This window comes from Balaenoptera ricei, chromosome 9 (assembly GCF_028023285.1).
Source record: "Balaenoptera ricei isolate mBalRic1 chromosome 9, mBalRic1.hap2, whole genome shotgun sequence".
In the NCBI taxonomy this organism is placed as follows: domain Eukaryota; kingdom Metazoa; phylum Chordata; class Mammalia; order Artiodactyla; family Balaenopteridae; genus Balaenoptera; species Balaenoptera ricei.
The window spans coordinates 13,712,574-13,725,466 of record NC_082647.1 but is presented as its reverse complement, the minus strand read 5'-3'; the positions used below and the strand labels follow the sequence as shown (position 1 = coordinate 13,725,466).

At 36.8% G+C, this 12,893-nt stretch overlaps 1 protein-coding gene across 3 annotated transcripts in view; it reads right to left on the bottom strand.

Annotated features, from left to right (window-relative positions):
• Positions 1-2,435: 2,435 nt before the first annotated feature.
• The window catches only part of BRAF (B-Raf proto-oncogene, serine/threonine kinase), a 158,848-nt gene continuing 148,390 nt past the window's right edge, over positions 2,436-12,893 (bottom strand). For all 3 annotated transcript variants that reach the window (XM_059933212.1, XM_059933215.1, XM_059933218.1), the window contains one exon: positions 2,436-9,635. In XM_059933212.1, coding sequence (XP_059789195.1) covers positions 9,613-9,635 — 23 coding nt within the window. In that variant the 3' untranslated portion in view covers positions 2,436-9,612. The remainder of the gene's footprint in view (positions 9,636-12,893) is intronic.

Here is a 12,893-nt window from a genome sequence, read left to right as displayed (position 1 = left end):
AAAATGGTTGAGGCTGATTTAACTACCCACTAATGGGTTTCAACCTGCAGTTTGAAAAACTGGCACAGTGCTTGAAGAACTCAGGCTCTGGAGCCAAACTTGCTTGGTCTGACTCATAGCTCTACCATTTATTGACTTGCTGTGAGTTTGGGCAGACTACTTACTTGAACTGTGCCTCAATATCCTCATTTGTAAAATGGATTAAATAGATTAAATGAGTTAGCACATAAAGCCCTCAGAACTACATCTGGCATGAAGGAATGGAAGCAACTATTATTTCTAGACCATTGGGTCTAAGCTAAGTTTATAGTGACCCTTGAATCCTGGTTTGATTTTTATAGAAAAGCCTCCATATGGAGATAAACTGTAAACAGATTATTTCAGCAGATGCAGTACCACCCCTCTCCTCTGCCTAAAACAAGACATTTAGGATGACCTTTTCTTCCTTCCTATTGAGTAGCTAAAAGTACATTCTAAGTCAGTTTTAGTGTGTAGCCTGGTAGATGGACAGATGTACCTTCATAAATGGAAAGGTAGGCAGTGAAAGAATTATTGATGGCAACAGAGAATATCAAGTGTCAAATTTTAACACACAAATTTGTAAGTTTACTAAGTTTCCTATGGAAACTTGAGTGTAAACAACACAATTGATTACCTAATAATGTTATGAGACCAGGGAGGTACTGTGTAAGGAACACCTGTTGTGCATGTTCTGGGAAGGTACAGAAGTCATCTTGGTTCCACTTGCCTCTAGAACTATTCGGTAGAAGAGGTTGACCCGGGTACCTTTTGCCACCAATCTCATCAGGAGCTTCAGCAGGACATCAGTGTACAGTGGAGGAAACGGGAGCTGCCTGAGCTGGTACTGACCTGCCTCAGCAACTGGGCCTTTACCTTTTATCACCTACATGAGCAGTGGGCTTGCTTGATTGGAGAAGACGGAAGGAGCAAGTGGAATACACCTGGCACAATATCCATTTCTAACTACAAACTCAATGTCATGGAGTCAACACCTATTTCTATCCAAATTTCACTATAGCCATCATCACAACCACAACAAAATTTTATACATACAGTATATATAAAATGCATAGCAGTGATCTTGGAAACAAAAGTCCTGACTGAGTCCTGGCTACGTGAGCCTAGGGAAGTCATCCTTGGGGATTCATATTCAGTAGCTGATGAGGGGACCATGAAATCTTTAAGGCTGAACCACATATAAACTTTTTTTTGGCCGTGCCTCGCAGCTTGCGGGATCTTAGTTCCCCAACCAGGGATCGAACCTGGGCCCCCTGCAGTGGAAGTGCAGTCCTAACCACTGGACTGCCAGGGAAGTCCCTAAACCGTGTAATCTTTAAGAACTCTTTTGGCTCTAACATTTTACGAGCCTAGGAGAACTACAGAGCCCAGACAGTAGGCCCAATTACCACAGCCCCTGATAAAATTTCAGAAGAGCTAGTATGGTAGGGTTCTTTATAATAGAATTTTATCACAATAATTAAAGGATTCATAATTCTGGACTAAATTTTAAGGAAAACTTATAGAATAATGCATTAAGAAGTGAATCCACAATTACCCTACTGTAATCATGTATGAAGGTTATTTAAAAATGAGTTTCTGTAATTCTTACAGAATTACATTTTTCAGATGAGAAAACTGCAGTTCAGAGAAAATACTTGTCTCAACAGCATTTTATGATTCGCTGGAGAGGCATGAAGACCAAAAACCAGATTCCTCAAATATGTACCATCTTGAAGACTTTTCTGTTTATATTTTTCTCAGACATAGGGTTTCCAGGTAAAGTCTTAAAATTGTTTACCTCTCTTCTGGAAACTGCCTGGTAATATGACATAGCCTTGATGGTATTCTAGGTGTCTTTCAAGCTTTATGAAATCAAGTGCATAAAATCAACTCATTGGGGAAGGTAGCCAGCATTAAAAAAAAAAAAAAAAAAAAGGAAGTGTAAAACAGGAGTGCATAGTTTCTAATACATGTATTTGTGTGTACTGTCTGTGTTCCTATAGAAAATGTATTACCGGAAGTTGTGTCAAAAAAGTTTGAAAGATACCAAAGTTCAGAAGAGGGAGCTTCTACAGACTACTACTTAAACGACTCTATTACAGCACACACTTCATTTGAGCCACTGGAGGGGAACAGTCAGATCACAGCATCATAAAATGCTTGAGGATCACCACCAACACCAGACAAAAAACTCTCTACTACAAGAGTGTAGCCCGTGCAATGTACTAGGTATTCATCTTGACAAGTTACTTTTAAAATATTTCTCATGTAAGTACCTCTGCCCACCAAGCAGTAACTGGAAACAATGTACACTTCCTAGTCCCTCCACTGCCTGATAGAACTGACTGTCAAAAGCCCTACTTCCATTATTGAATGTGACAGTGCTAGAAAAATGATAAAGACTTCTCCATGCAGTCAATCTTTATTATAGCAGTATTCGCATATTCACATCAAGTACATAGAACTTTTTTGCCTTTTATATAGTACAGAGTTTTTAAATAACTTTACACAGAAATAAATTTCTTCAATCTGAATTTCAGCTATCTTTTTTTAAAATTCTCCATGCTCTCTATCCAAACTGAACAATATTTTCCATTGTACAAATTTACATGAGAAAAACTCCGAAGTACAAATGAAAGGACCTGAGCAGGAAAGAGAACCCAAAGTATCAAGAAGCGGGGATGGGGAAGAATTGAAAAAAAAAAATTCAAGCAAACACTGAGGATTAAGGGACAAGAGGGAAACATCATCCGTTTGACTGAAAATAAATGTCTTTTTTTATGAATTGAAAAATAAGCTTTAAAAATAGTTACTCCTTTGTAATTTTCGCAAAGCAGGTATAGAGAGGTCTGTGGACAAGTAAAAAGTCCCCATCTTTTCACTGGGCACACCCCAGACTCCATGAGAACCTTTTCAATGCTTGAGCGGAACTGAAGTGAACTAAACCCAAACCTCTGGCCGCAAGAGAGGAGAGGAATGTGAATGTGAATCGCCATAAGGTTTGGAGTAAACCAGGGGCCATTAACTCACTGCAGTTAAAACATGAAGGATTTCCCTTTCTTCTCTCTTATAGAAGAATTGTCCTCAAACCGAGAAATAAGTGAAAGGGGGGGGGGCGGATTTCCTTTTTCTTGGTCCAAACCAAAGAGCAATCATAACTACTAAATAGAATTCAAAGGGACATATGTTAAACAGTTAATTTCAATCTCCTCATAGTTGTACACTCCTATCTTAGAAGAAACAGCAATTGCTGAGTGAGGAAAGGGTCAGAGTGTACAACAAATGAATGAGCTATGTCACTGTGATAGAGTCCTTCAAATCAGGCGATATGAAGGCCAAGCTGAGACTATAACCTGTGGCATGGCCAAAGGAAACACAGAGGACCCAACAAAGGCATTTTCAAATGAAGGAGGGAAAATTTACAGCATACACACACATACACACCCCTGTATGTAAACTAACATAACATGAAGATAAATAAGACATAAAGGTTAGCCATTTATGTTGGTAATTAACATGAATAAAAAGGCATTATATGTTTACATAGCTGGTTTTAATCAGCTACAGAACACAGGCAAATGTATTAGGAAGGAATGATTTTTTAAAAAACCCGTTCACAGCTTAGAATAAAAAGCACACTTATTGCACTCTTACATTTTATTTCAGGTAATTATAGTTTATTTCCCACCCTCACATCAATTCTTCCCTACCCCTAGACTTACTCCCATACCCTCCCCCCTCCCATTTTGGTCCATTTTGTCTACACCTGTGCCTAGACTGTGAGCTTTGTTGCTTATGCTAGTCTGACCTTTCCTCTTATGTAACACATACTCCACCAAAACACAAGTGGGTTAAAAAAAGCTTAACACACAAATGTAACACAATAATTCTCAAAACAAAACCAACTTACTAAGCAACTTACTCATAAGCCCTATCTCCACTCCTGTAAACAGAACACTTCCTCTGCTCTATCTCTTCAGTGAATTTCATGCCCGATTCCCTACATAGATTCTGTGATGAGAACCAGCCACTCGTGGGTGCTGGACAATGTGCTCAGCCTGCCAGGAGAAGCCGATGGTTTGCACAAATCATCTTTTATGCTAACATGAATAAACGTATTTTAGTTCTTTGTTTTCAAAGAGTACTTCAATCTACAGAATTCTTAAGAAAAAAAAGCATCACAAAATAACCCAGATACACTCACTGGCTGTGTCCTCATGCACAACTGGTTATATCATTGTAATTAGTCAAAACTGCTAAATAAAATTAAACATTTTAATGAAACTGATTTAGTAATTAATAAGACTAAGTTAACAGTTGGGTAAAGGGGGTCAAAAGGTTAAAAAAAAGTATTACAAGAACAACAGTTGAAATTGTGGATACTGAAATAAAAGATACACTCAATTTTTTGAGGTAGAGACTAACCACCCCTAAGCGTTCTAAAATAAACCACTGTTACTTTAATTTAAGATTTTAGGACTTACGTTTCTGTCCTCTTCTACCTTAAAAACACCTGACAGAAACTGTTAATTACCACAACTGGCAAAATTTAGGACTGAAATTCAATTTAAATGTTTTCCCAAACAGAAGTGAAAATTGATTATCTTCAAACAACAAAACAAAGCTTACTCTCTAGAGTACTAATAAAACAAAAATCTTACCAGTATTTTCAATTTACCAGAGCTAGCAACATGGAATACGAGTACACTGGCCACTTCATTCTCCTCTGGGGGCCACTATACAATCAGGCAGTGATGCTCCTGCACCCCTCGGGTGCTCAACAACCTACGGGCATTAGTAATACTTAGTGAAACGTCTAGAGAACTTGCTGAAGCCTTTCTTGGGGGTGACGAGGAATCAAGATACTAGAAGCACACCATGGAGTGTGTCCAGTTCACACCCGCCAGCCATATGTCCCCTCATAGAGGAGCCCCTGGAGATTCCACCTGGCCCCCAGAGCACCTTGAACAGCATTAGCAAGACAGTCCCACTTATTTCCAAACAAATCCTGAGAGGCAAGTTTATATTTCAAACTCTGGAAAATCAGTGTGTAGGTTGGCAGCAGTACTCTGGGAACTGAGAAAATCAAATTCTGTCCTATATGTTAATTTCACCTTTTTCACTAGTTAATACGTATGACTGCTGCCCAGCATATAGTACTTCAACCCTAAACTATAGCAATTTCTTAAAATGTCTGTCAAACATTCCTGTTATATAAAAGTTCCATGCTTTGAAGAACATATGGGAGTAGAAAAAGTTTCTCTAGAAATGTCACTGAATTATGATTTCAACCTATTTGCTCTATGTGATAAATATATCTGACTATACTAGGGATTATGTGCTTTAAAAAAATAATTTTGTTCACTGAAAATTTACCTGTGTGTTTTCTCATTTTTTTAAACATGATTTTGGCTATAAACTCTTTAGTGCATTTATCTTTGCAGTCTAAATTGCACGCTAAAAAATAGTAACACAGCTGAGTTAGACCAGGGTGGCTGCTCTCTTCACAAATCACTGATTTCTGCTAAAATTTTAGCTTTTATTGCATCATGAAGGCACAGTAAGATCATTTGGCAAATTGTCAAGGTATTTTTCTAGAGCCTTACCTACACCATTTCAATGTATGACCTGTAAGCTATTTGCTGTTTATACTCACAGTAAACTTTCCATGTCTGGCTATGGTTTTTTTGTTTGTTTTGCTTTTCAATAGTCTAATGGTTGAAACCGCTAGTCTCAAAGTGCTGATATTCTAGCACAAAGAATGCCAATTTGGACAAAGAAGAGAATCTTGCAAAATGGGTCATCATTCTACCCTCTTAACTGCGCAGTCTCTCTACAGGAGCATCTGTGCACGTGACGAAACTGCGGCTAACTCATTATGAAGATGTACTGTCTTGCTAAGCCTACCAAAAATTAAAATTATATCACCGTTAGTGAAGTGTTACCATTAACTATTTAATTTCATGCAACCGATATAAGGTTAAAAATTCTGAAACGTACCCCTAAACAGATTCTGGCACCACTTTCAACAACATTCAGATACTCTGAGCTACATTTTTCAGTATTACTGCTTAAATGTATAATGCCCTTTAGGACAAAATGAGAATGCTCAAATACAAGTACACATAAAAGTTAAAATCTTAAATCATCTTCATGTTCTAGAGCTCCTGACTTTTCATATTTTAAAATAAATTACTATTCATTACCTCATTCTGAGGAGGTAGTTTTTGAAGAGGTCACCTGAACCCTGCAATGTGTTTCAAAGTAAAGCTAAATGAGGCGTGCACAAGGCTGGAGAGGTGAATGTACGGGAGGGGCAGGTGAGATCTGAGGAGGGGCGTGCAGCAGTTCCAAAATTGCCTGATGAGTAAAAGATAACATTGTGTGATAAAGAGCTGTGACCGCACCAAACAAGAATTTAGGAAATATTTACAAAGTTTCAGGTTGACAGTGTTGAAGTCTCGATCTTTATTACTAAGTAACTGCTCTTCCTTCTCCAACACTGACATAAATATAACACGTATACTAAAGTATATGGGATTTTATCTTCTAGCTTGCCTCAGCATGTCCTACCAGATCGCAAACACAACCAGGGATTGGATGTCAAGGAACCAGAATTTGACAGCGAGACAGAATCTTCTTTTAAGAGTGCACTTAAGTACAAATGATTACAGTGGATTTTCTATTCACAAATCCCTTTTATAAATTACTTTTTGGTCAATATTATTTCAGTGGTAAAAGTTTAGACCCTAGACTAGTTTAATGATGAAAAAGTCCATCAGGAATACTACATACTTTAAAACAATCTTTTATGGTTGCTCTGAAATTTTTCAGGTGTCACCTCTCCTTATCCAAAATAAAATACACTACAGAAGGCACTGCAGCTGCCTTACAGGAAAGACAGATAAGTACAGCCTTACAAGCTCGTCAGTAAAGCAGCCACATAATATCAATACAAACTACTCATAAAGTGCACTGCACAACAAACAAGGAGTTCTTTCCTTGTATTCTCTTAGGAGCTCAAGTCTATCTGTAGTCTAAGCATCAAAAAAAGCATGTAAAACTCAGGGGAAATTCCTTTTCCATGCCATTTGTAAACTAGAGAAAAAGTATTTAATGGAGAAAAGGAAGAAAAGGGAAATGCTAAAATTTTTATTTTTTGAGGGCTCTATACAAATCTCTCAAGAATACCCTGAGCCTGGCTTCTGGGCACAGCTTCATTTAAGAAATGAGATTTTTCAAATGAGATAGCAATCTATTCTAAAAAGAAAGGGAAGAAAACAGTGTATCACCTTGAATTTTGTTTTGAAAACGCCAATGCTAAGCTCCCTCCATAACTAGCTCCTGCTGTGCTCAGGGAGGGAGTCCTGCACTAGACGCTCCGGCAGGACACGCCTACTGTTCAAGCCCAGGTCTCTCCAATCTTGGAAAAGGTAACACAAGCATGTTCAAAAGCATCTATGGGGACATATTTAAAAAGAAAAATAAACAATGCTTTTAAAAGAGAGGCAGCATTATGCACACAAGATGCTCTTCAAATCAGCACAAATCATTTTCATTTTTGCAATTTCTCAATTTTGTAAGATACTGCTCTGCTCACGAAAGACTTAAGAACACACTGCTTTTCAAACTCGTTAATAACGTGAGGATTATTTCCCATTTTACTGGGACAATCTTTTACAAGTCCATGGAATTTTCAACAGGCCTTCCTCTGAATATAGGTAACGTAGCAAGAAATCATCTAATGACAGTAAGCTTTAGTAGGCTGAAAAATAGCGGGGCAATTTACAATTTGAAAACTTTAAGTAATTTCTAATTCCCTGATTTATTTTATAGGTCCTGTCTAATTTCTTTCAGGTCCTTCACTATATAGCTTGGTTGGGCTAGGTACATTTGATTTACATTCCTAAATCTTGATAACAGAGTCCAGATTCATGATAAGGGGGGTATTTGCCATTAATACATCCAGAGTCACTTTCTTTGCTACTACTGTGATTTATACCACACTTTAGTAAAGGTCAAGGGAAGTTACGACTAGGTTATATTCCCCATTTATAAAGATAAGGAACAAGGTTCTTAACACCACAGCAGTTCTTTCTATAAAAACAACTGATGTTAGGCTTTTCACATCCTCCCTCAGTCCCAATACACCTAAAATTGCTCTATTCTCTGCCAGGGGGACTCGGCTGCCAAAGTTAACCAACCTTTTGAAGACCAGGCTTGGGAAAAAAGGAAGGAGGAGAATGAATGGAGACACCACCATTTTTATTTGAGGTTGCATATGCTAGATCAAAGACTAGAAAGAAAATGTAGGATGTAGTGCAGGAGTTAGTTGGAAGAAACAATGAGATATTAGTAAAGATGTTAGTGTGGATCCAGCAAGTACCATTAATTTAAAAATTATAAATATTTGTCATTATGCTAAGACTCCCCATATATTTAGGTAGAGAAAAGGATAATGATCTTTCTTTAAAAGTTGTTTATATAACAAAAATACAATTTTCCAGGATATATAATTCTAGTGGGAAGTATTATTTTATTCCAATTCAATTAAATCTGAAAATTATTTTCTTTTTAATAAAAATATAATAGAAGAAATTCAGAAATTAAAACTTGTACCTTACATTTAAATTACATAAATGTCTCACATTCAAAACTGTTATCAAGCAGTTTTGTAGGCTTTTAATTAGATACAGGCATTTTGTGCCCTGGACAAAGTAGCCACATAAGTACTTGGTGACTGGAAGAGCTTAGGAGGAAGATATCAATTGTATTTTCCTGAGAACTTGCTACATAGTGGAGAAAAAAAATCCCCAAACACTCGTCTTCATTGCTGGACCCAATGGGAAAAGAAGGCAATGTGCGCCAGAGCTTCCAGTCTGCCCGCCAGGCAGAGCCTGCGTGAGCGAGGAAACAAAGGCCAGAGACCCAGCAGGTCAGGAAAAAGATGCAGCATTCCCTTTTCCTCTACACCAAAACCTACCTCCTCATCTCTCACCCTCCATTTAAATAAAATAGCTTCATTTTGGTGAAAATTTATCAAGGACTGAACATGCACCATACAGGAAGGGCATGCTGCATTTTTGTTCCATCCCTCAGAAATTAACCAGTGGTGGCTAGGGGAAAGAGCTCCACAACAAAATCCCAGAACAGGAAAGAGAACGAGGCTTGGTGATTGCAACTGCCCCATCAGATGATCAGCCACATATTGATCTGGTGGTTAGAAGGGCAAAGTTGACTGGCAGACTTTCCAGAGCAAATCTCCCAAGCTGTAGCAGCAGTTTCTTTCCATCATGCCTGACCATCAAAAGGTCAGAACTCAGGGTCTCTCCTCTTTCTTCCTGGGAGTGGGCAGACTTGTATGCACGTGGTATTTGTGTTGAAGAAGAAACACTGGCAGCAGAGAATTCTAGTTCCTAAAACATTCTTCCCTCTTTTGTTGGATGGGAAATTCCATTCTGTTCCACACCAGCTTATGCATTGAAAATTTTTATCTTTAAAAAGAGTTAAGGAACAGAACTGTGTTTTGATGTTAACAAATTGTACGAACACAAGACTTAAATAAGAGTAGATGCTGTCATGATGGTGTGGCTACTTGAAGGCTGCAAATTCTCCTGTAGAGGGAGGACAAGAGCTAATTTTAAAAAAGTTATCTCAAATAACCTGGAGACACAGAAAAGCCTCACGGAAACCTCACTGAAAGGTGACGAGCTATATGTTACAAATCTAGCAACGACATCACTAATTTAAAAGCAAAAACGGCTGAAACCATGAAAGAAGACAACTTATATAGGATATTAAGTCTGTAGATAATTTCCCAGTTGGGTTTTACATGCTATGATTCTAATCAAGCTGAAACAGTTCCAATGAACAAAATTTCTCAGTAACGGACGGTAAAATAGTAAGGCTGATTTGTAGAACACTTTCCCCCTAAATTATCAACTCATTTTCATTATTATAATGCCACTATTAGGAAGGAAGAAGCAGGAATTATTCTCATTTTGTAAAAGATAAAATTCACAGGTCAAATGATCTGTCCACATCACACATTTGAATGAAGGAAAGAAAGTTCAGACCTCTCCCATTTGTAGTTCATTTCACCTTTTAAACTACCAAAAAATTACTTATAGGCACATGTCAATGAACATTATTCTCAGCATAAAATTTTTTTTAACCACAAAGACCCTTTGAGGTACTACACTCTTTTAGCTTACTGAATTTGGGGGCTTCATGCCATTATTTTTCACCTACTATTTTGTCCACAGCTTCTACTTCAAACTAGGGTTCCTCTTATTAAATACACCACAGTTAATTTCTGGGGGTTGGTTGATAACTGACAGCTATCAGAATTTAGTGAGCCTTAAGGTCATTTTTTCCATAATAGAGCTTCTGATGAGGACCCAAGCAATCACTTATATGAATACACTGTTTAACCGAGGAATAATCTATCTGTTTTCTGATTGCTATTTGATTTCAACTGGTGTATTAGAGAAAACTGGCATGTTTCAACAAACAACGGATTGCTAATGACTGGCTGACTGAACCCTCAGATTGTATGCTGATAATATTAGCAACTACTCGAGTGTCTATTATAGTATACCAGATGCCTCACTCAACACTATACACATTTGCATCTGATCCTCATAATAACTCTATGAAGTAGGTACTATTACTTCTCTTTAATTTATAGAGGAGCAAGCTGGGATTTTAAGTAACTTGCCAGAAATCTCACAGCCAGAAAATGGCAGAGTTGGAATGTAAAGCCGGGTGCTGACTCCAAAGTCCAAGGTCTTAACAATTAGCAGACCCCCTAAATGATTTTCAATAATTAATAATTTGCTTTCCTGCTCTGAATACAACTACTAATTGGACTGCAGATAGTGAAACTATCTCTTTCCATCTAAGGATTCCTTTTAACAAACAATTAACCAAGGTATTTTGAGTCAAAAGATCAAGGAAGGGTAAAAGATTTATTACCCTTCATATTTAAAGTTAAAAGAACTGGGGAAATTGGCACTGATTGGAAGAAAAAAAAAAAAGTAAAATTACTAAGACCTTGGAGAGTAAAACATTTAGAGCATAATCATAGGAGGCTATTATGTTAACAGAGACTCTAGAAATACATAAACATCCTTACTACCTTTGCTTATGGTTTTATGGTTGCTATTTTTTTCAGAAGTATTTTAATACATTTTTTAAAAGCAATTTTCAACAGTCTTTATGAGTAGTCACTGTATCTAACAGAACCTAAAACCCCTTAAAGGAAGCCAATGTGAAAACAGGATTTGCTTAACAGAAATCTTTATAAAAAATGGCTAGAATTCATTAAGTGAGAAAATATCAGAAAATGATAAACTCTAAGCCCAAATCTTATATACCATGTTAAAAATAACTTAAAAAAATCTTCAGATGTTTCCTACTCATTATTACAATTAGACACTCCATTTCATTGCAGTGTTCTCTACAAACTTAAATATTAGCCTTAAAAATACAAACACACAAAACAACCCCCCAAAGCACAAAATCTTGCCAACAAACTCCAAATCAAATACCAATAAAGCAAACACTAAGGATCATGCTACCAGAGTCTACTGCTTCTAATGGAATGTGGTTCTTTTCATAATCAGACTTCGGGTGGGGGGGGGGGGTTAAAAAAAAGACAAAAAGGACTCATAGTTTAGAGATCAATAAAATAAAACTCCTTCTACATACGTCCCTGAAATCACAGAAAATTTAAGGAAAAGACAGGGGTAACAGGAGATGGATCTGCTATTGGAAAAAAAAATTTTTTTTTTCTTGCTTATTCCTTCTTGCATATCAGGAAATCTCTACTATCCCAACTCCTACCCTATTTTATTTGAGGTAAGAGCCAACTCTGCTTGTGTGAAGTTATTTGAAGTGAAACATCTAGATATTCTGACTTTAAAATAATTTAATTATTAACCAAAAAATCAATCAGAGGCCAAAATGAAACTTTTTAAATAACCTCCTTTTTGGCTAAGGATAACCTAAGCTCTATTTTCCATTTGACTTTATTTAGGAACGGGGAGGAGAACACTTGGGAAGATCCCAAGATTTCAGACACCTCAAATATCATGCTTTGTTTATTTGAAAGCTAAGGACTTGATTAACTAGTTTTAAGATATTACTAAGTAATCACCTTTAATTCTAGAATTAAATGTATTTCAGTGGCTGTTACACATATAATTTGATAAATAATTCCTTAAAGATTAAATATGCTGTGAAAAATCTAACACGTTATTTTGTACATAAATAAATCCCTGTCTTCGATGTAGGGGGGCAGTCATTTGAAACTAGAGTAAGTCCCATTCTTTCTTTGTGGTGACCTTTCAGGCAGTTTCTAAAGGATGAGAAACATTCTGGCAGAGACACACTGGACTTCTTAAAATTCTTAGAGAAATGATCACAGGAGAGATGAAATATTTAGTAAAAGAAAAAGTACCATAGAAATGTTCAGTAATTCTCAAATAAGACTATAACTGACAAAATGTTTTAGTCATGAAATACTCTTCATAACACTTAAAAAAAAAAAAAAAGGGCAGATCATGTCCTTAAATTGCGAGTGATCCACTTGAGAGAAAGGCCATTTAATAAGCAAGTGTGTTAAATAGTCACTATTTTAGAGAGAATGACTTTAACTGCTGGTTTAGTATTTAAATGGTTGGTACAATCCTGTAATATCTGAAAACAAACAAACCTGAAGTATTTGAGTTAAATGCTGTGATCCCTAAACTACTTAAAACCAATCAGACAAACCTCATTCCTCATCACTGACTAGTAAAACTTTTAAAATGTAAAACAAATTTTATAAAAAGGCTGCCTTCTGAAGAAGGATATCAACTTTAATGAAA